Source organism: Notamacropus eugenii, chromosome 1 (assembly GCF_028372415.1).
Source record: "Notamacropus eugenii isolate mMacEug1 chromosome 1, mMacEug1.pri_v2, whole genome shotgun sequence".
In the NCBI taxonomy this organism is placed as follows: Eukaryota; Metazoa; Chordata; class Mammalia; order Diprotodontia; family Macropodidae; genus Notamacropus; species Notamacropus eugenii.
In genome coordinates this window covers 331411176-331433088 of record NC_092872.1, presented here as the reverse complement: position 1 = coordinate 331433088, position 21913 = coordinate 331411176, and the positions used below count along the sequence as shown (strand labels likewise).

The window sequence follows — 21913 nt, the reverse complement described above, 5'->3', positions numbered from 1 at the left end:
TGTTCTGTGAAGTTTGAATTCAGTCAAAGGGCCACACTTGAGGGCCTAGAGGGCCACATGTGGCCTTGAGGCTGTAGGTTTCCCACCCCTGGACAAAGGCACATCTCCTGGTTGCTAGAAAAAAATCTTTTTTTCTCCTTTGTGAGGAAAATGTGAGGAAAACTTGTGAAATTTCCCTTGGGAATGGTTTAGCTTTTCTGCTGAACTCCTTGTAGAGCTTAAAAGCTTTCTTTCCTTGATTTATTTAGTTTGTCCTTGGCTCCCAATACAAACAAGACCACCAGTCATTGCTGTTCTGAAAACACTGTTAACAGGTCAATAATTTAAAAATAGAGATCCTCTGGTCCTTCTAAGGTTTATTAAATCCTCTTTGGGTCAAGGGATGGGGAGAGTAAACCAAGACACTCTCCCTCCATGCAAGAGATTCCTTCTCTTGAGACTTGGCTAAAGGCTTCTACAACTAAGCTGCCAGATTCTCAAAAGCCAAACTAGCTTCTTGAGCTTATTATACAAGCCCCACTAGGTATGACTAAATCCCTCAGCCAATCAGAACAGACTTCCTATCTAACCTAGTTGAAATATATGTAATTGAGTGATTCAGCTCTAGGCCTTGATAAACTTCTGACTCATTAAATGGACTCACTTGAAAAAGGTATCAAGAATAAATGGGGTAGAGTGAATGATCTGATTCAATCAACTTCTGCCTTTACAAAGGGAAAATATGGACTGTTTTAAACCACCATTATAGTAATTCCACATCCTTCAAAGGAGGCTCTATGAGCCTATAAAGTAACATCCAGAATATAAAGCCAGATGCTTTCCCTGAACCAATGGGAACTATATATACTTTTGCCACTACAACATCATACATACAACTTATGAACAGACATTTTTTGTAAACCTTCTTCTAGAAGACACATGGAAAATAAACATAAATATTCCCTAAGAAGAACTGAAAAGTTTAAGGAGATATGGCATGATCATGCTAATGTTGATATAAATGTCTAAATGCCAGTAGTCAGAGAAGAGCTATTATCCCTGCATGACCTACACTCTGGGTAATTCATTGGATTTGCTCTCATCTCTTTCCACTGCTTTCCCAGCTTCCTTCAAGCCCCAGAAAAAATCCCACCTTCTACAAGAAGCTTTACCCAATCCCTTTAATGATTGTGCCTTCCTTCTGTTGATCATCTCAAATTTGTCCAGAACACACACACACACACACACACGCACACACACATACACATATACACAGAGAGAGCTCATAGACAGTTGTCCATAGTTGTTTGCATGTTACTTCTCTACCACTTCCCTCACATTTTTTTTTTTACCTTTCCTTGTATCCCCAATACTTAGCACTATACATGGAACATAGTAGGAGTTTAATAAATGCCTAGTAACTTGGCACTCAAAGGAGAATGTTGCGCTCTCTTCTTTTTCCAAAGAGTATGTTACATCAGTAAATCACTTTCTAGAAGGTCTAGGGCACAAATTCTCTATTTGGAGACACTGAACTGGTGGTCATTCACAAGACAATTCTCAAAACCAGTTCTATCCAAAAAACATCCCTTCTCTGTCACAAAGCTAGATTTCAAGGTCATGCTGCCTAGGGAATTCAAAATCCTCCCCTTCTTGACTCAGGAGGTTGTGGTTCAAGAAGACTGTTGTAGAACTCCCCTCTCAGGCTATGCTTTTTTTTTCTGTTGTGTTTCTCCTGTAAGTCACTGTTATTGCTCCTAATAGGAGGAGAGAGCAAAATCTGCTCCCTTACCTCTTACTACATTTTAGAAGAAGACACAAAGGAAGGAAGGAGCAAAGTACAAGTCCTCAAGAGATCACCATCTAAAATTATTTGAATGGCTATCTAATTACATGTAAAGATAGTTTTCAACATTCATTTTTGTAAAATTTCGAGTTTCAAGTTTTTCTCCCTCCCTCCTTCTCCTCCTTCCTCCCCAAGACAGCAAGCAATTTGATATAGGCTATACATGTACAATCATGTTAAACATATTTCCACATTAATCATGTTGTAGAAGAAGAATTAGAACAAAAGGGAAAAAACCACAAAAAAGGTGTAAATAGTATGTTTTGATCTGCATTCAGCCTTCACCGTTCTTTCTCCAGATGTGGTTAGCACTTTCCACCATGAGTCTTTTGCAATTGTCTTGGATCATTGCATTGCTTGGAAGAGCTAAGTCTAACAAAGTAGTAAGCTGACTGGTCATTACATTGATCAGAGTTTATTAGTCTTTCAAAGTTGTTAATCTTTACAATGTTGATATTCTTGTATTGTTTTCCTATTTCTTCTCACTTGACTCTGTATCAGCTTATACAAGTCTTCCTGGGATTCTCCAAAACCATCACTTTTATTTTTTCTTATAGCTCAATATTTTATTCCATTCACATACCATAATTTGCCCCAATATTCCTCAATTATTGGGCAATCCATTAGTTTCTAGGATTTTGCCATTACCAAAAAAAAGAGGCTATTATATTTTTATTTTGCATATTTGGGTTTTTTTCCCTATTTCTTGGAACTTGTGGGAGTACAGTATGTACTTTTGTGTCTTTTGAGTCTTTTGAGACATAGTTCAAAATTGTTTTCCAGAATTGTTGGACTAATTCACAGCTTTACCAACAGAGGATTAATGTGTGTCTTTTCCTATAGCTTTTCCAACTCTTTTTTTTCATTTTTCTTTTGTGTCATCTTTGCCAATCTGATGGTATGAGTTAGAATCCTAGAGCTGCTTTAATTTTCATTTCTCTACTTATTAGTGATTTATAATATTTTTTCACATGGCTAATGCTAGTTTTTTCTTTTCTCTAAGAACTACCTGTTCATATTCTTTGCTTATATATTATATATTGCTCCTTATCCATTCTGGAAATGAATTATTTGTCCAAGAAGTTGTTTCAGAGATATATTTCCAGGAAATTGTTTCCCTTCTATATTTAGCTTCATTGGTTTTGTTTGTGTAAGAACTTTTCAATCATGTAATTAAAAGTTTTCCTATTTATCCTCTGAGATTCTCTGTGTCCCTTGTTTGGTCATCAATTCCTCTATCCTTCCTAGTCTCAAAAGGCAATTTCTTCCTTGTTCTTTGAATTTGTTAATTATTTATTTTACATTTTATATCCAAATCATAAATCCATTTGAATCTTGTACAGGTCATCTACTATATCTGCAATGTAAGTCTTCCTTTACTTCAGCCTCATAAAGTCTCTCTTTTCAGCACTATCTTCTGTATGAAGCCTTTCCCAATTCTCCCACTTTCTAGCGCTCTCCCACTTACCTTGTATTTAACTACTTTGTATATCTTTATATTTGTGTTATATGTTTTTGTATGTACTTATTGCCTCTCTCATTAGAATTCCTGTATAGCAGAAATTGTGTTATTCTTTTGTATTTGTATCCCTAAATAAGAATAAAAAGAACAAGGCTGAACCAATATGCCAAGCCAAGAGTTCAAGATGCCCTTAATTGTCAGCTAGTGGTTTTAATATTCAGTGAGTCAGTCAATAAGAATTTATTAACTACTTAATATGGGCCACCTACTAAGACAGGCTCTGGCCTCATGGAGCTTAAATTCTAATGAGGGAAGGCAAAACATAAAAAGTTGAAAGGGGTAAGGAGTAGGGAACAAAGGTACCAAGGGAGAGGGGTATGGTAGAGTAAACCCAGAGGACTTGGAAAGGATATCCTGAGCACCTTCCTTAAGGGTAAGTTCTGGGCAGAACCATCCAAACAGAGGGAGGGTCCACACGGGTGGAGAGTACTTCCACTATGTGAATTCAAAGGCTGAAGTGATGCTTCAATATAAAGAGCTGGGGCATGGTAGAAAAAGTTTTTAGAGCAGCTTGAAGTGGTTATTACTGGATTCACAAGGCAGATGAAGACAAAAAGATAACCATTTTCATCTGTCCAGCTGTATCAAGGTATCACAGAAGCACCTGTGACTTTCTAGAGATTGAAGACATAAACACCTTGATGACATCATCCCAAAAGGAAACACAAGCAAAAAACTGATGAAAATGTTGAATTGGCTAGAGGAAAATGGCCTAAAACTCTCTATTGATTAAAAAAAAGATTTTTTAGAACCTCTGTCAAGTATATGTGTCACACTGTATCTCAAAAGGTTCAGCCTCAGAAAAAAATAGAAGCATGCAATTTGGCAACACTGAAAGGACCTTAAAGATCTAAGCTCTTTTCCAGAATTTGGCAAGTACTATTAAAATTTTGTTTTAAAACTATGCTATTGCTTCCTAAACCACTGAATGACTTCACTCTGGCATATATGATTGAGGAGGCAAAGAAACAGAAAAATAACAGACATAGAAATGACTTAAAGCCAATGCGGAGCAAGCCTTTGGTTTTGCATACAAATGTCAACTTTGAAGGACTTAAAGGTCTTATGAAAGCAACTACATTTTCCCTCAGATACATGAGCAACAGTGAGATCTATTACTTCCTTCACAAGCTTCACTTCACCAAGAAATTCAAAGACTGTGCATATGGAGCAAAGTTGTAGTGAGGACTGCCACTTGCCAGAGATAGATGGCAGTGCTGGGAAACTATGAATTTTAGCATTTACTACCAAACAAGGAACACTAATATAGATTGTAAATGCCCTTTATAGAAGTCCATGGGTCACTGAAGCTATAGTGATATTGGAAAGAAGGACTGAAAGTTATATATGTCAGCTCCCAAGAAGCTGGATCACAAGAAGAAGGTAATACAGCTTAAAGTATGGGATTTCCACCAGATAGTATGTCAGCAGCTTTTCAAACAAAAGGTTTGCTCAGCTACAGCATAGAAGGGAAGAAACATTTATCAAGCATCTACTACATGCCAAGCACTATGTTAAGTGTTACATAAATATATCATTTGATCCTCACAACCTTATGAGGAAACTGAGGCAGGCTGAAGTCAAGTGACTTGTCCAAGGTAATAATTGTCTGAGGCCAAATTTGAACTCCAGACCCAGCACTTTATCCACTGTTCTACCTAGCTGCCTCTACAAAAGATAATCGACAATAATACAGCACTTAGCTCAAGTAGATGCAGCTCCTCACCTCAACTCCCACTGCCTTCATGAGAAAACGTTCTGGTTAGCAGGAAAGGATTTGGTGAATCCAACAACCTTGGGACATCTCTCAGGTCTGAAGCCTCTACTCCACATGAATGAGTGTCTTTCACACCGTTATATCACCGGGAAGCCATGTCAATACCCAAGCCTTTGTCACCTGAACCAATCAAATCTCAAGAAGTTTCAATACCTTTAACTATCCCTACATGCTTAGCATGGGTTGTCAGAAGATAATATTCCAACTCATTCTCCAGGCTCAGAACTTAGCAGAATTCTCTCTCCTTCGTTCCTCATATTGAAAGTTACCAAATTTCTCTGTATCTTTCTTCACAATATCTCTTAGATTCATTCCTTCTTGTCCATCTCAGCAGGTTATTGTTGTTATTGTTCAGCCTTCATTTTCTAAAAGGACCGATGACATCAAGGGGTGATATCTGAACTCACATGTGAATTGGCTTTAAGTGAGGCAGAGTTGCACAAAATTATCAACCTCACTCTGTCTTCCTGAGTCATTGAAGTTCAGTGGCAGGATTTCAGTCAAGATGACTGGTAATGGCCCAGGATGCAGTGGATGACCTTGGTATCTTCGATGCCTGATCAGGCTCTAAGCCCTCCTCCACAACATGTGCTTCAGCTGCCTTCATGACTGTTGGAATATATTATTCTCATCTACCCGTTCTACTGGATGAAGTCTTCACATGCTTGGGGTGGACATCCTCCTAATTGATGGGTTTTAGGCCTATTGGTTACCCTCAATCAGGTTTAGGGGTGTATGGGGTGTTCAGGGAGAACTAGTGCCTCTGGTATGCAACCCTTCCAAGACTTTTTCAGGGCTGTTCATCCATCTTTGGTGTTCACCCCCAACTTTCATCTGTAGCTCCAAGAAACTATAGCATGTGCAATGATCACACCTGGTAATTCATCTCAGCAGATGGGCTAAATCTCAATAAATCAACCCATGGAAGGCCTTTATCATCTCATGCCAGGATTATTATAATTGGCTTTTTATTGGTGTCCCTGTATCCTGTCTCTTCCCTCATCAATTCATCCTCAATCATTGAGAAAGATGTTCAGATCAGAGAGGAAAAGTTCACTCCTGGGTTTTCCCTCATACTGTGCCTAATAATTCACATAGCAATACTTGTCAATTTACATCTTAGCATAGATTCATTTGCAATGTGACAATTAGCTGAGGGCAGAGTTCTATAGAAATGGGAACCAGGATAGATTAAATTTTTAGAACAGGGAGAAAAAACGGGTATAACTGGAGCATGGATAATTACCATTAGAGGCTCTGGGCAGCATGAATTTGGCTAGGGTTTAAGAAAGTGATATAAAAAGACAGAAGATAAAAGTACTCTGAAGACAAACATCTCTACTTTGTGATTTTGCCAAAGACCGGACCTGGTTAGGGGCATAAATCACATGCTATGCTTTCTGTATAAAACAATAAAACCTGAACTCCTTCTCTCTCCTGATCATACTGATAATTTATATGGCAGCAAAGGATTCTCAATTAATGATTTTATTATTATTGTTAGTTATAGAAAACAATTTTGACTACCAGAATTGTCACTGATGAGAGAGGTTGAACATAAATTTGCTTAAAGAAAAAGTGAAAGCAGTTGTCTATAATACTAATAAAACAAGAAAGAAAGAAATTGAGCCTTTATTTCTACAGATCTCATTCTTGTTCCTGCATGGAAAAATATTAATTCATTTAAAAAATGAAAATAATACTGCACATCAATAAACTCTACAAATATTTTTGGCATGCTCTAAGAAAAGCTATATGTTTTTACAGCATAGTCTCTTTAAACAGACTATTTATCATTCCTTGAAAAACTAAGACAAACACACACACACACACACACAAAATAGTTCTGTGTGTGGTCACACTATTTTACTTAATTCACTAAGTGCAGGTGTGTGGTTTTATTTTTTTTATCATGAAGTTTCTGCACCATTGATAATCTGACAGTAACTATTTATTGAAGGCAAAATACTCTTTGTCTACTGTCACTATTTGTTTTAATATATAATCTTGTTAACTAAATGAACTTAAAGCAATGCAGATAAGCATTGGCATGTACAGGGTCACTTAGATGCCAATTTGTTTCATAAACTTTGGAATTCTTTTACCATGAGTACACTCTCAACTAGTAAATTGTGAGCAATATCCGTTTACAAACTTTAGGTCTGCCATAAAAAGGCTCTCTCCCAGATCCAGTACACCTTTCAAGGCCCCCAGCAACAACAAAAGCTAATAATTAAAGCTTCTTTAAGCCCTTATAAAGAGTGAAATGAAGAAGAATCTAAAATAAACATTGTCATAAAAAATGCATTGACAAAACCAAGTAAATCAGGGCTTCCACAAAATGACTGGCAGAAGACAAAGCCTATACTTGTAAATATATACTTATCACATTATTATTGTATTAAGTCTTTAGCTTATAATATACTAAGACGACATTTTGAAACATTAAGGCCTTAACAATACAAAATTACCAAAAGCATTGCAACATGGCCAACTTCTTTTTTCTACCATAGTAACAACCAAGTTTCTAAAAAAAAAAAAATCAAAACAAAATCACATCACAATGACTGATGATATTGAATCAAATACTATTGTATGGCTATTTCTTTAGTCCATAAGATAGCCTTTGGGCACTTTTACATTAGCAAAATAAAATGGATGGATAGAACAGAAGTGGGTCCATGAGATTAGACAGACCCTGGTAGTGGAGCTGGAGAGGAACTATGATGGCTTGCCACCTAAAGTCACTGTCAGCCCTTTTCTACACAAATCTTCTAAATGAGTTTTGTATCTCTGACAATTTATGTGATTTATGTGAATATAGGTTCTAAATCACTTGCTTTATTTTTCTACAATAAGCCTCCCTCCCTGCGAATCTCCATTTTCTAATGATATTTTTTTTAGAAAAATACTTTTCCTAAGACTTTTCTTATAATGAATTTAAAATTTAAGTTACTTTGAAGTTGTTTTGGGAATCTGTGAGGTCTCAGCATGGAATCTTCTCATATGACATTTTGGTTTGACTCTTGAGGAGGCTGCAGCTGTCTTTCCTGTTATTTGCAAAGATTCCAAACTGGAAACCTAAATAAAAAAGTACTAATATAAAAACTAATTGTTTTTTTTTTTAAGGAGAAAAGCTGTGTACAATCAGTCTTTAATTTTATTTCCACTTCTATGCAAAACCTTTAAGGGGACTACAATTTTTCTTATTAGTTAATATTTAGCTTCAAATCCACTGTTAGACTATCAAATGTTATGAAATCATGAATTCAGAAAATCACAAGTGTTAAAGCTGAAAGAAACCTCAGAGATTATTTAGTCCAACCTCCTCATTATAGAAAGGAGGAAAGTGAGACCTAAAGAGGGTCTCACTTTGAAATGACTTGACAACGGTCATATAGAGTCACACTTTTGATATAGAGAGCATATGATGTTGGAGCCAGGACCAGAAATTCAGGTCTCCCATCTCTAAATCTAGGCTTCTTTTTCATGAAACACATTAGACGATCATAACCATACTTTTACAAGTAAAAGTATTAATACCATATTTGCTCACATTATTACCCTGGGGAGGAAGCATGCATGGTGTACAGAACTGGAGACTCTGAGTTCAAGTCTTGTCCCTTTCACCATCCATGACCCTGAACAAGTCAATGCCCCTGGTAACTTTCAAAAATTATAAGCTGCAAAGTAGTTGCTAATTTGCATAGAGAAAGTTCCTCACCTAAATCCCCAGCATAGATATAATTTTAAAAATCCACCTTACCTATATTCCTCAAAAAATATTTTGAAGAGTAAAAATGCAATTTTTAAAAACAGCAGATTATTGCTTTAAAATTTCAAATCCCAAATTATTCCAAATCTCTGATAAGATTGATTTCAATCTCAAAGCACAATTTTTAGCACCTTAATGTAAATTCAGATAACATTTACAAATTTGCATGTTTTACAGGATTATTACTTACTGGGGATAAAGTAAGTAATCTGTCTGCCTGACAAGGTTTTCATTAGTAATGACACTGACATTTTCACAGTTGTAAGGATGCTTATGTACGAATGCAGATGAAGTCTGCATTCTGAAGAGGTTTTCCTATTTCTCATCATTTTGGGGCCCAGCTCACAGCAGAGTAACAATAACAATAACTCACATTTATATACCATCTTTTAGATTTACAAAGCAGCTTCCCCTCAAAATAACTGTGTAAAGTAATCAGTTAGTCAACAAGCAATTTATTGAGCAGTTAGCTTGTGCCAAGTATTGTGCTAAGTGCTAGGAATACAAAAGGAAAGGCAAAAACATGTTCCGCATCCTCAAGAAGGTTACATTTTAACAGAGAAGACAGCATGCGAATATATATATATATATATATATTGCATATATATATGCATATATAGACATTTACAGAGTAAATGGAAGACAATTTTAGGAGAAAGAGCCTAGCCACTGGGGTAGGAGAGAGAGGAAAGGCCTCCTGCAGAAGGTGAGATATTAGCTGAGTCTTGAAGGAAATCAAAAAAATTATTCGTCAGTATTGAGGAGAGATCATTCCAAGCATGGGGACAGCTGTGCAGAGGCATACACATACTAGGTCGAGCTTAATAAATGCTTTTTGACTAACTGACTGATTGAGTTGTGAGACACTCCATGTGTCTTATTTGAGGAAATGCAAATAGGCCAGTATTGGACTCAAAAAGTGTGGAGGGGAGACTAAAGTGTAAGACTGGAAAAGTAGGAAGGGAGGATTAGAGAATGACTGGGAATCATAGGGGGAGTAAATCCACTGGAGAACACAAAAGAGGATAGGATTCAAGGGGCATGTAGTAGGGCTGGCCTTGGCAAGGAGGAGGACTCTCTCTTCAAGCAAGATGGAGTGAAAGAGGAGATACTGGAAGAAGATATCTGAGTGATGTATTAAAAAGTAGGGAGAAGAGGGAGCTTTTAGGGAATGGCCTCCATTTTTTCAGGTAAGTTATGAATTAAGGTCCTCAGCTAAAAGTGTGAGGGGAAGGTATGCTGGGAAAAGCTTGAGGAAGTATGAAAAGGTTTTGAATAGTCAATGGGATGGAGGAGATAGTTAGTCAATTTTTGGGTGGGGGACAGTGTAAAAGAATTGCCTTGATTCAGAGACAGGCCAGATTGTGTAGTATCAATGTGTCATCAGCATTTTTCTGTTATTTCTTCTCACTCCATTCAGCATTATATAAATAAGAATGAAGAAGGCAGAAGGTAGACATAATCCAAGGATGGGTGAGCACATGTGTTATTATCTTTATTTTCCATTTCAAGAAGCTAAACCTCTCCAAGAGTTTACCTCATTTGCCCACGATGACACAGCTGGGAAATATAAGAACAGGAATTTAGACCCAGTCTCCTCAGTCTAAAGCAACTGCTTTTTTCACTATCCTCTTTTGACTTCACAGGGTAGAGCCAAATTATGGAGGACTTCGAAAACTAATCCAAACAGATTTGACGAGGTAAGAAACAATGTAGTATAATAGAGTATCATTAGTAGACATGGGTTCTAATTCCACCTCCATCACTGATTCAATTCAGGAAGCATTTTATAAGTAGCTGTTATGTCCTACTATGCTAGGGTCCAGGGTTATAAAGAGAAAAGTGAAAACCATTCCTACCTTCAAAGTGCTTATATTCAGTCATCTAGTCAGTTAACTGGCATTTATTAAATGCCTACAATGTGCCAGGCACTCTGCTAAGCACTGGGGATACAAGAAAAGGCAAATGCCAGTGCGTACTCTTAAAGAGCTCACTGACTAAGGGGGATAGAAGTTGGAAGACTATATGTAAACAGCTATGTACTAACAGAATAGATAGCAAATTGGAGATCATCTCAGAAGGAAGGCACTTCAAGATTAATAAGGACTGGGGGAATAAGAGGAAGGAAGAATTCAACATGTACCAGATAAAAATAGATACAAGATAATTTAATGAGCATCAGTAGCTAGAAGGATCCAGAAAGACTGGAAAGTGAAAAGAAAATGCTAGAAGTGAAACTTGAGCTGAGTGTTGGGGAAAAACCAAGGATTCTAAAAGGTTTTCATCTTTTAGGGAGGGAGTATATTTCATACATGGAGGACAGAGTCTATGAAAAAGCATGAAGGAAGAAGAAGCAAAGCCAAGTTCTAGGAATGTCAAGTAAGCCAGTTTGGCAAGAACACATGGAGGGGAGTGATATAAAATAAGCAAGGAAAAAGTAGGATAATGCAAGATTGTGAAAGGCTTTATGTGCCCAGCTGAGGTGGTAAACTGCCTTAGAAGCATCCTGAGTGGGAGAGCAAAATGGTCAAACCTGTATTTTAGGAAAATTATTTTTACAACTGTACGAAGGACAAATTGGATAGGGGGGAGCCTAGATTGCTAATAATAGGGTATGATAAAAACCTGAACTAAGGTAGTGGGTGTGTAAGTGGGAGTGAGAGGAGGTAATGGATGGAAAACTGACAAGACTTGGCAACTGATTAGATTTGGCAGGAGAGAATGAGGAAGGGAAAGAGTTGAGAATTAATTACCTCAAGGTTGCAGACCTGAAGTGACTAAATTTAAGGGAAGATATTGAGTTTAATTTTGGACATGCTGAATTTGAGATGCCTACAGAACACTCATAAGGACAAGTACATTAGGCAGTTAGTGATATGGAGACAGTTTTTTCCACCTTTCTTTGTATCCCAAGTGCTGCTTAACATATAGCAGGTGCTATATTTATTAAAAATGCTTGTTGATATGTAATTGAAACATCAACTCATGAGAGAGACTAAAGATGAGTATATAGACTTGAAGGTGATCTGCATAGAGATGAGAATTGAACTCAATCCTCTGGGACCTGGGTCAAGTCCCTTAATATCACTGGCATTTCTCATGTGTAAAATGAAAATGTAGGCTATACCTTCTGAGGTCATTTCCAAGTCTGAGATTCAATGATTTGATTAAGCAAGAATCCAACTAGATTATCTCTAAAGAACTTTATAGACATAAAGCTATGATCCCCGATGATTACTAGAGGTGGAGTCAAATGATCAGAGTTTGAATAACAACTCTGACACTATATGTTTGATTATGTCAAATCACTTATAATCTGGGCTGCCTTATCGGCAAGATGGAGATCATTATATTTAAACTGTGTACCTCACAGGGTAGTTGTGAAGGAAAGACTTCAGAAACCTTCAAAATGTTATATTAAGTTCTCCTCTAGCTCTAAAATTCTATAACTCAATGAAAAAGCCATGATAGGTTCTTGAGCAGGGGAATAACACACAACAAAGTAGTATTTTTAGGAAGTGTGATATGGTAATGACATTCAGAATGGATTGAAGGAAAGAGAGATTTGCTATAGTAGAACCAGTAGTACCATAACAGTATGTATTCTAAGGTTAGGTGGAAAAGAGCTAAATAAGCGTGGTGGGAATATGAACAGAGAAGAAGGAAATAGAAAAGATGTGGCAGGATGACTCAGTGAAGCATGATTAAGTCCAGTTCTCCTCTGCACACTTTTTACTCCTTTGTATTCCCCTTTTCTTCCCAAAGCAGTAATAAAAGTACTAACTCATTTTTTAAAGAGGAAGAAGAAAAGAAAACCTCATGGGAAACAGTGCACATTAACACTAAAAGACACTGAAGAAATGGGCAAGCAAAAGAGATTTTCTAATATAGTGAAAAAGTATGATGAGTATTTCTTTTAAAGGTGAAATCTTCAGGAGGAAAAAAAGACAAAACAGCAACAAGGAACATTTATATAGTGCTTCCATAATTTAGATCAACTTGAGGCACAGGGTTTAAACCAGGGCATAAGGAATCAGGCAGCCCATGTAAGCAGGGATATAGTTAGGTAAATATAATCTCCAGATCACGTGACCCATCTCATCTCTGGGAAAACTTTGATTTCCTATTTTGTGAAGAGTAGGAGGAGAGCTGTGTCTATATTGCTAATAATTAAGAAGAGGCAGGCAAGATGCAGGGCAGCCATGTCTAGGCAATCATTCAGCTCTCCTATCTCCAAGAAGGGTATTGGATTGTATCTAGTTGCTACACATCACATATTCAAGGATAGTCTAGACATCAGATAATCTAGGGATACAATATTCTTTTAGATTTTCAGAATAAAAACAACATTACCAGATCACTCTAAAGGAAAAGCAAATTGAGCTTACTCTTGGCCAGCCAAGTTTTCCTCCCACCAAATTCTTCATGCCCACAAAAGACAGTCATGGGCAGCAAAGAAATGTATTGGAGTAGACAATAGAACACTTCAGAAATAATGGGCTTTCAACATGGAAGTGAAATAAAATTTCAGCTCAACTAAGGAAAAAACAATCTCCCTGGAGAAACCCATTCTTAGATATCTCTGGGGTATAGGCAGTGGGAATCAAGAGACATGATGGGGAAAGGGGGAATGATTCCCCCATATACCCGTGACCCTATGGAGTTTTCTGCCATTCAAAGTTTCAAAGTCTTTTCTCTCGCTCCTGTATTTCAAACTTGTACTAATATCTCGAAGTCTTTCCACCCAATCTCAAGTCACATCTCCTTTATGTATATTAAACACAATGTCATGGGTTCTGAAGTCTTTCAGTCAAATATCCCCCCCTGCATAGGCAACATGCATCTTAGGACTGTCCTTCAATGAATTCCCAAACCACTGGGGCCAGGAGTTTGTAAAGTACTTGACAAACACAGTGGAAGTAGTATAATCCCCGCCCCCCTTTTCTTTCAGATTAGCAACCTGAAGCTCAGGGGCATCTAACGATTTTCCCCAAAAGCTCTTACAATTCATAAATGTCAGAGGTGGGAATTTCAATTCAATACTCTACCTAGCTGACTCTAGGTGGGCCCTGAAGTGGGGAGAATTTCAGTCTTGTTTCATTTTTAAAACTATGTAGAATAGAAAGAGCACTAGGTTTAGAATCAGAGGACCTCAGTTCAAATTCTGCCTCTGTCATACAATCTTGGTGACCTTGACAAATCACTTCACTTTACCTAACCTCTGTTTTCCCATATGTAACATGAAGGAATTAATATAAATTGCCTCTATTGTCCTTTCCAGTTCTGGATGTGTGGTTCTATGATACCATGCAATATTATATGCAGAATCAAGACAGGAAAGTGCTTTAAGCCTCATTAAAAAATGTAAAGAAGGATCTGGTATCTATAAAAATAAGTAGGGAGAGAAAGAAGGAAAAGAGTAAGAGGAGGAGAAAAGGGAAGAAGAGAGAAAAAAGAGAAGGAAAATATAGCAGTAGAAAGAGAAGGGGAAGGAGAAAGAGAATTGAAATAAATAAAAAGATGAACATGACTCTTTACTCAGAACATTAGCTTAAAATGCAATGTTTTTTTTCTGAAGAATGACTGAGATGAGTATAAAGAGATGAAATAATGAAACAAAAAATTTGAAAATAGCAGAACTACTATAGCAGAAGACTTGGGATCCCTAAAAAGTAAAACAACAAATTTAGAAGAGAGAACTCAGCAAGACAATGTGAGAATTATTGGTATTCAAAGAAAAATATAAAGGAGCAAAACTCCTGAATACTATATTCTGGGAAATCTAACAAGAAAACAGTGTGGAAATATTAAAAACAAAGGGCAAAGTTCAGAGAAAAAATAAGCTCCCATCAAAGAGGAGCAGAAAATTTAACTCATCCAGAAAATTTATCATTAAAATGCAAAGTTCCAGTACCAGATAAGATATGACAGGAAGCCAGAAAGAGTCAAATCACATATAAAAAAACTCCAGTAATTCAAATCACAGAATATTACTCAGTGAGAATGCGGAGGCAAAGAAGATGGAATGTGATATAATGAAATCAACTGCCCCACAAACATTTATTAAGGGCCAGGCATTGGAGATACAAATGTAATGAATGAAATAATTCCTACCGAAATCAGCAAAGAAAATAAGCTCTAACTCCTAAATCACCTATCCTGAAAAATCGTGTACAATTTGTTCATGAGGGAAAAAATGCTAATACTTAGGTTTCCATTCCTTTCTGAAGAAAAAGTTAAGGCCATAGGATGCTTTTGACAAGATGAGTCTTCTTGACTACAGATCTACGGCCTCTATCCACTGAACTACTTAGCGGCCCCCAAGACAGCCTTGACTTCATGCCATATGAGGATTAGTTTAAAGGAATAGAGGGTGGATTAGTTTAGTGAAAAGTGTTATGGGAAGGGTTAAATATTTCAAGAGATGTCAAAAGTAACACTTCAGAATTGTTTTAGTGATCATTAGTGACTGATTTCTTTTTGTAAGGGATAGGCATCGTTTGTTTCTTCTGATTTTTCCTATCATTTAATGAGTAATCCATTTGGGAATGACCCTTTATCTGGTGGATTTGTGTCAATTCCTCCCCTAACCCTACTTTTAAAAATTTCATCTGTGATACCATTGATATTTAATTGCATGTGTACGTTCTTATGTTTTTTCCTCTAATATCTTGTTGATTTTAATCTTTGCTCTAACGAGTTGATGGTTTAACCATGCTCACGTAGCTGATTTTGATAAGACTCCCATTCCTTGTTTGTTAAGATATAGGGAATTTCAGGTTTGTAATGCTGGGTGTTTATTGTGTCCAGACTCACTTCTTGAAGAAAATATTCATGACAAGCATCTCAAGTTTAGGTTCTCAAAGTGGACAGCAAGCTCTGGTAGGCTCAGCTATTCTGTGTCTATCTTCAAAGGACCAATCTAGCTAAGCACAGATAGGCTCATCACCATACATTCTTCCTCCCCAGTAATCTATGAAAAAAAAAAATGAAACCACTCTCCTTCCTGTGTTTCTACAGAAATGGTTGCAGAATGGTGGAGTGTGTTTTTAATTATTTTAATTTCTTTTAACAATTGATAAATAACAATAAAAACTACAAAAAGATTGCTTCTGCTACAATCACCTCTTTATGAAGCTTTGCCTAAATGTTTTCAGGGATTATTGAGGGACTACCTTGCATTAGAGATTTGTGCTTTTGTTTTAGGCTTGTCAAAATAAATATTAATATATATTATATATGTTAATAATATGTATATATAAATTAAATATATATGACACATTTATATATATAAATAAAAATTATTAATTTAAAAAAGAGGGAGAATGCCTAATCTGACAGGCTTTTAGAAGGCAGAATCATCAGGAAATGGTGACTAACTGTATTTGTTGGGGGAGGGGGTCAAAGAAGAGAAAGGAAAGGAAGGGTCTAAGATGACAGAACTTCATCAGTGGAAGAACTCTCAAAAGTTTCTTAGTCCAACTTGAAGCTAAGCAAGAATCCTCTCTATAAAATGCCCCTTAAGTGATTATCCAGCTTATGAGGAATTCCATCCAGTAAGGGAGACCAAAGTGTTAGAATGGAGACATTTAGAATGGAAGCCATTGTTGGGCAGGGAAGAGGAGGTGACAAGTTTGAGTTTTATAGATGGTGGATTTGAGGTGGTAATGGAGCATGTATGTAGAAGTTAGAATTAGACTAAGACATATGGAAGTGATTGTAAAAAACTAAAAACAAATAAATTAATTTTAAAAAAGTTAGGAATAGAAAAAGAAAAACAAGCAGTTAGACGTTGTGGACTGGATTTTGGGAGAGAATGTAAAGGTTGTGCTGACAGAAATGAAGGAGATTATTTGTACAGTACCATTTACTTTGTAAGAGGAAGAAAAAACTCATAGTTGAGTAAAATTATGCTTTAGTGATTTAGGCATGGTTACACAATTCTATGTTCTGTATATTGGAAGCAGACAGAGGGAATTCTATGCACAGAATGAGGCACTAGGCTATATATCCGATACCCAATATAAAAACTGGGATACAAGGGGGAATGAAAGTAAAACTTCAGATTATCTGCCTTTTCAGATATGCCCAGAGGAAGGAAATTTCAACAACATGAAAATATGAGTAAAACTCTCCAGTTTAAAAAAAAAAGAAACATTAATGATAACTGGAGTAAACTAAGGTATAAACAGGTAGGCTATACATTTTAAGTGTATGCATGTCCTGCATTTTTGCCTCAGATGAGAGAAAACATGTAATGTTCTCTTTTGTAGTTAAAGATATTGAGAGTAAATGGAAAATTTATTATTTCAGCTTTTCTCTAGAGGGAAATTTCACCTTCTGGAGAAAACAATTTAGCTGTTTGAAATTTATCCTCGTTTTCCACATCCTCATTTTTTGTTTCAGTAAGAATAAATTGATTTTTACCTGGAAAGGACCAGGTGTCCGTATTGGCAATTTGTTCTGAGTAGTATCCAAGAGTGTAGGGAGTTCACTCAAAATCTTGGTATCCAAAACAGTCTGAAGAAGTTCCACATTTGTGCGCTCAGTTTGTGGCTCTTCCATGTCATGTTCACCGACAGTTTGTACATGACTTCGCTCATCTTGAGTCATTTTTTCAATTTCCTCTGGCTATAAATATACATATATATGAACACTTAGTTTTTTCTTTGTCTTCCCAACATTGTAAATCATACAACTTCTTAATACCTCCTAACAAAATCACCACTGAGCTATAAATAATGTCTTGTAACTGAACAAAGAAAGCTAGACTGCCTAAAAATTTAGAAAGGGTCAAAACTGGCTCAAGAAAAACAAAGGCATGCAAATGAACCTTGTACTCTTAATTGTATTTGTTACTGCTGAAGTTATTACATCTCGACTCTAGTAAAGCCAGCTTAATACTGACTTCCCTCACTCAACAAACACTTATTGTCAACCTTCGGGCCTTGTAATAGTGTTGTGCCACAGAAAGAGCACTGGATTTGGGGTCAAAGGACTTAGGTCTGAATACAGGCCCTCTTACTTGGGCAAGTCACAACCTTCTCTCAGCCTTAGTTTCCTCAGCTGTAAGACAAGAAGGTTGGGCTATGATGACTGTGATCCCATAATGACTGACTGCTCCCAATTAACACTGCCATTAATTGATTTGATTTATAATATATTGCCTGAGTAATTAGTTCCAAACTACAGAGAGGTAGAGGAGCCAGTACCTCTGTAGCATAAAAGGTAAAGTCTTGTCTCAGGAGATTAGCAGAGGTAAGAGCATTATGGTAGTTTGGTTATAATGCCTTAGACAACATTAGAGGAAGATAATAGCGTCTGGGACGATTAAACCTTGCTCCTCATTAAACAATGCTCTCTCTTCACTCTAGGGTCATCCAAACCAACCTCTGTTCCTCACACAGGATACTTCATCCACCATCCTTGTCCCTGAAATGCCCACCTCTTCATCTCTGACTCATATAATTCCTCACTTCCTTCAAGATGTTATTCAAACACTTTTCTTCTGACCCGTGTGAATGACTCCCAGCTATTAATGGCCTTCTTCCCTAACTTTCTTATATTTAATTCCCTTATGCTTTCTTTGCATTTATTCTGTATAATCTTATTTATTTAGGTATAAATTGGTTCCCACGATGAATAAAATTCCCTTGAGGAATTATTTGATTTTTTGGATCCCCACTGCCCAGCACAATGGCTATCACATAGTAGCAGCTTAATTGTTGCTTGTTGATATTTCTCGTATCCTTTTCACATCATGAATTATGATTTGCAATTGTGTTGTTCACAGCTACCGCCTGAGACACAAAAATATTTAAAGCTGATTTCACAAATATGAAATGCTAGATTTGCTTGAATCTAGCACAAGAATGTTTCTAGAAGGGAAAAAAAAATGAAAATCACTAATTTTACCCCTGGAACTTGTCCAGCACTTTCCTTGTCTTCTGGCTTTTCTTCTTCTTCTTCTTCTTCCTCTTCCTCTTCTTCCTCTTCTTCTTCCTCTTCTGCTTCTTCTTCTTCTTCTCCTTTTTCTTCTCCTTCTTCAACCTTTTTCTGATACTTTAAATGTGTGATTAAAGATACCTCCTTCAAGAGAAAAAAAGAAAGGATATTTAAAACCAGTAAGATGAATTCTGTGGAACAAATAATGAGTCAATGTGTACTATAATAGAAAATATAGAATATGCAAGTAAAATATTATTATTTGTTGATTTCAAATTTACAGCACATAAAATTATTTATAAATTATAAGGATAAGTTGATTACCTAAAATCTCATCATCACAAAGAAGTACTCAGATTTGGATATCTACCTTCTCAACTCATTACCTCTCCTCCTGGAGGGCTGGAGGGTGGGGCACTAAACTCTTCCTAAAGCCTTCCTTCATAGAGAGCTCACAACCTTCCTTCTGGCTCTTCAGCTTCCTTTTGGGTATCACCTTTCCCTATTAGATTGTAAACACCTTACGGATAGGAACTCTCTCTTTTTTATTTATTTAACTTAATTTTTATTTTATTTTTTATTTATTATTTTTATTTTATTTTTTATTTATTTTATTTTTGTCCCAAGTACTTAGCACAGTGCCTGGCACACATTGATAAATGCTTATTGAATTGAAATATTGAAAATTATAAATTAAAATAAGAAAATGTTACTTTATAACATTGTGTTTATAAATTTATTGTGTGAAGAAGATGAAATAAAAACCACTATGAATTTAGGCTATAGCAAGTAAAATTTTAATAAACTTGAAAGAATGACTTATATTTTTTCAGGTTACAAATGCCCAGCATCACTATATGTACGCTTATTTAATTCAGTAATAAGAAAGCCTTATTATCTATAAAAATAATGGATATGAAGGACAATCCAATGCATGGAGATAAGCTTTGACCCATTGCTAAAGGATATATACATATGTGTGTGTGTGTGTGTGTATAGATGTGTATATGTGATATATAGGTAGATATAGATATCACATACTCATATCACACATACATATACTATACATACACATACATATGTATACACATATATGTGTGTTTGTGTGTGCATGTAATATGTGTGTGTATCCACAGACTTCTAGTTATTTTCCAGTTATTTCCATGATTGGAAAGGGGAAGGGTCTCCCAAAGAAGACTGCAGACTGAGCAGGGAAGATTTGCCCATTGACTATAAAAGGATAATACCTCTAGCTCTCTCTCTCTCTCTCCCTCTCTATCTCTCTCTCTCTCTCTCTCTCTCTCTCTCTCTCTCTCTCTCTCTCTCTCTCTCTCTCTCTCTCTCACACACACACACACACACACACACACACACACACACACACACACACTTTATCTCTACCTCTATCTCCCTTTGTATATCTTTCTATCTCTATCTCCATTTCTGTCTCTGTTGATCTATCTTTTCCTCTCTTTTCCATATGTCATTGAAGATTATGCCAATTTTCTCTTCTACTTCTTGAAAAAGGAGGGAGATTCTCTCCATTCCCTATTCCTTCTTCAGATATGGTGGCTACAAGCACATGGCAGTGAGAATATGTGCTTGCCTAGGCAAGTCTGAGAATGGATCTCAAGTACCTGGCTGTTTTTGTTTTGTTTCTTCTGCTAAGTACAGGTAACTGAACAGCAATGTCAAGGGATGGACATTTCCAAATTTGGCAGCTACCTCTTGAGTTGAAGAGACCAGGAATTTCAGTCATGTGTTGGTTACCAAGTAAGGAATGATTGCTCCAAATATACACCTTTTTGGACGAAGGATTTTAGTATTGGCTTTGACATTTACTGTGTGACTAGAGAGAAGTATATTGAAATTAAGACTACTTTCAGTTGTACTTTTCTTTTTAAAAAATATTCTCTATTACAAGGGATTACTCACTAGATAGGGAAGACATATTTAGAAATGGAGGTTATGTAAAAACAAAAGATATCAATAAAATTTAACTTTTTAAAGTTTTATTCCAAGATATAGGGACATCACATCCCCATACCTCATTCTCTTTTCTGTTGCTCTAGTTTCTCATGAAGAAATGGAACAAACAAAACCCTCACCAAAACCAATCTCTCCACTTGTGCCCTTGATCGTATCTCTTATCATATCTTCCAGGAGGTTGCCCCTAAAATCATCCCCTCTTTTAAATTTTCAGCCTCTCCCTGTCTACTGGCTTTGTTCATGATGCTTACAAAAATATGTCCAAGGTTCTCCCATCTTTATTCAATATAGGGTTGCACAGACCATTCCCAGAGTTTTCCTGCCTGATTCTTGCTAATAACATAGGTTAGTGTAGCACCCCTTCTGGGCTCACTCTCTCAACTTCCACTGGTTGGTTGGATCCCCAGGGGAAAGCTGACTACTTTTCCCCTCAGGATTCTAAAGATAACTTGAAGGCTAGTTTTTTTTTTTCTTTTAGTGTTATCACTCATGAGCCCCCATCTGTTATGCTCCTTATTGGTTGTTAATTATACAGCCACAGTTAATTAGCTTGAACAAGGGAATATTTACTAAGGTAGTCTAGTAAGAACAGTTGTTACAAAACAGATTTCCCCAAAGTCTGAATGCAAAGAGTCCAGGAGAAAGTGAATTCAAGCTTAGAGAGCCCTTGTGGCCAAAGGTTGACTCATATCTCCCTGTAATGAAAGTGCTTTTTCTCCCTTCATGTAATTTTCATGAGCTTCCCTAAGATGCAGCTCTGCTAGGTTCTGAGGATCCATAAAAATACTTTGTAGAGTCTATAAATGCACTCCTCTCCATCTTAAAGAGCTCACATTTCCTTCACAGATCCAGTTTATCCTTTCTCAGTTCTAGATGGATGTATTACTTTTTACTGGTCCAAACTCTCTGATGTCACAGTCATTATGAAGTGTGTAAGTGAAGTGTGACATTTTCCTCTGGGCTTACTCTGAACACAACTTCCTCCCCACCCTCCCCACCCCCAACCCTTTACTATACTCTGGTTTTAGTAGGCACAGGATCTGGCTCTTTAAAGCACTCCTAAAACTTGACTGCCTTCTT

The 21913-nt window shown here is 36.6% G+C and overlaps 1 protein-coding gene across 5 annotated transcripts in view; it reads right to left on the bottom strand.

The window, feature by feature from the left end:
- TTC6 (tetratricopeptide repeat domain 6) overlaps positions 1 to 21913 on the bottom strand; it is a 299343-nt gene that overhangs the window by 209679 nt on the left and 67751 nt on the right. For all 5 annotated transcript variants that reach the window (XM_072629756.1, XM_072629755.1, XM_072629759.1 and 2 more), the window contains 3 exons: positions 18815 to 18988; positions 17327 to 17530; positions 8081 to 8205 (listed from right to left, as the gene is read on the bottom strand). In XM_072629756.1, coding sequence (XP_072485857.1) covers positions 8081 to 8205; positions 17327 to 17530; positions 18815 to 18988 — 503 coding nt within the window. The remainder of the gene's footprint in view (positions 1 to 8080; positions 8206 to 17326; positions 17531 to 18814; positions 18989 to 21913) is intronic.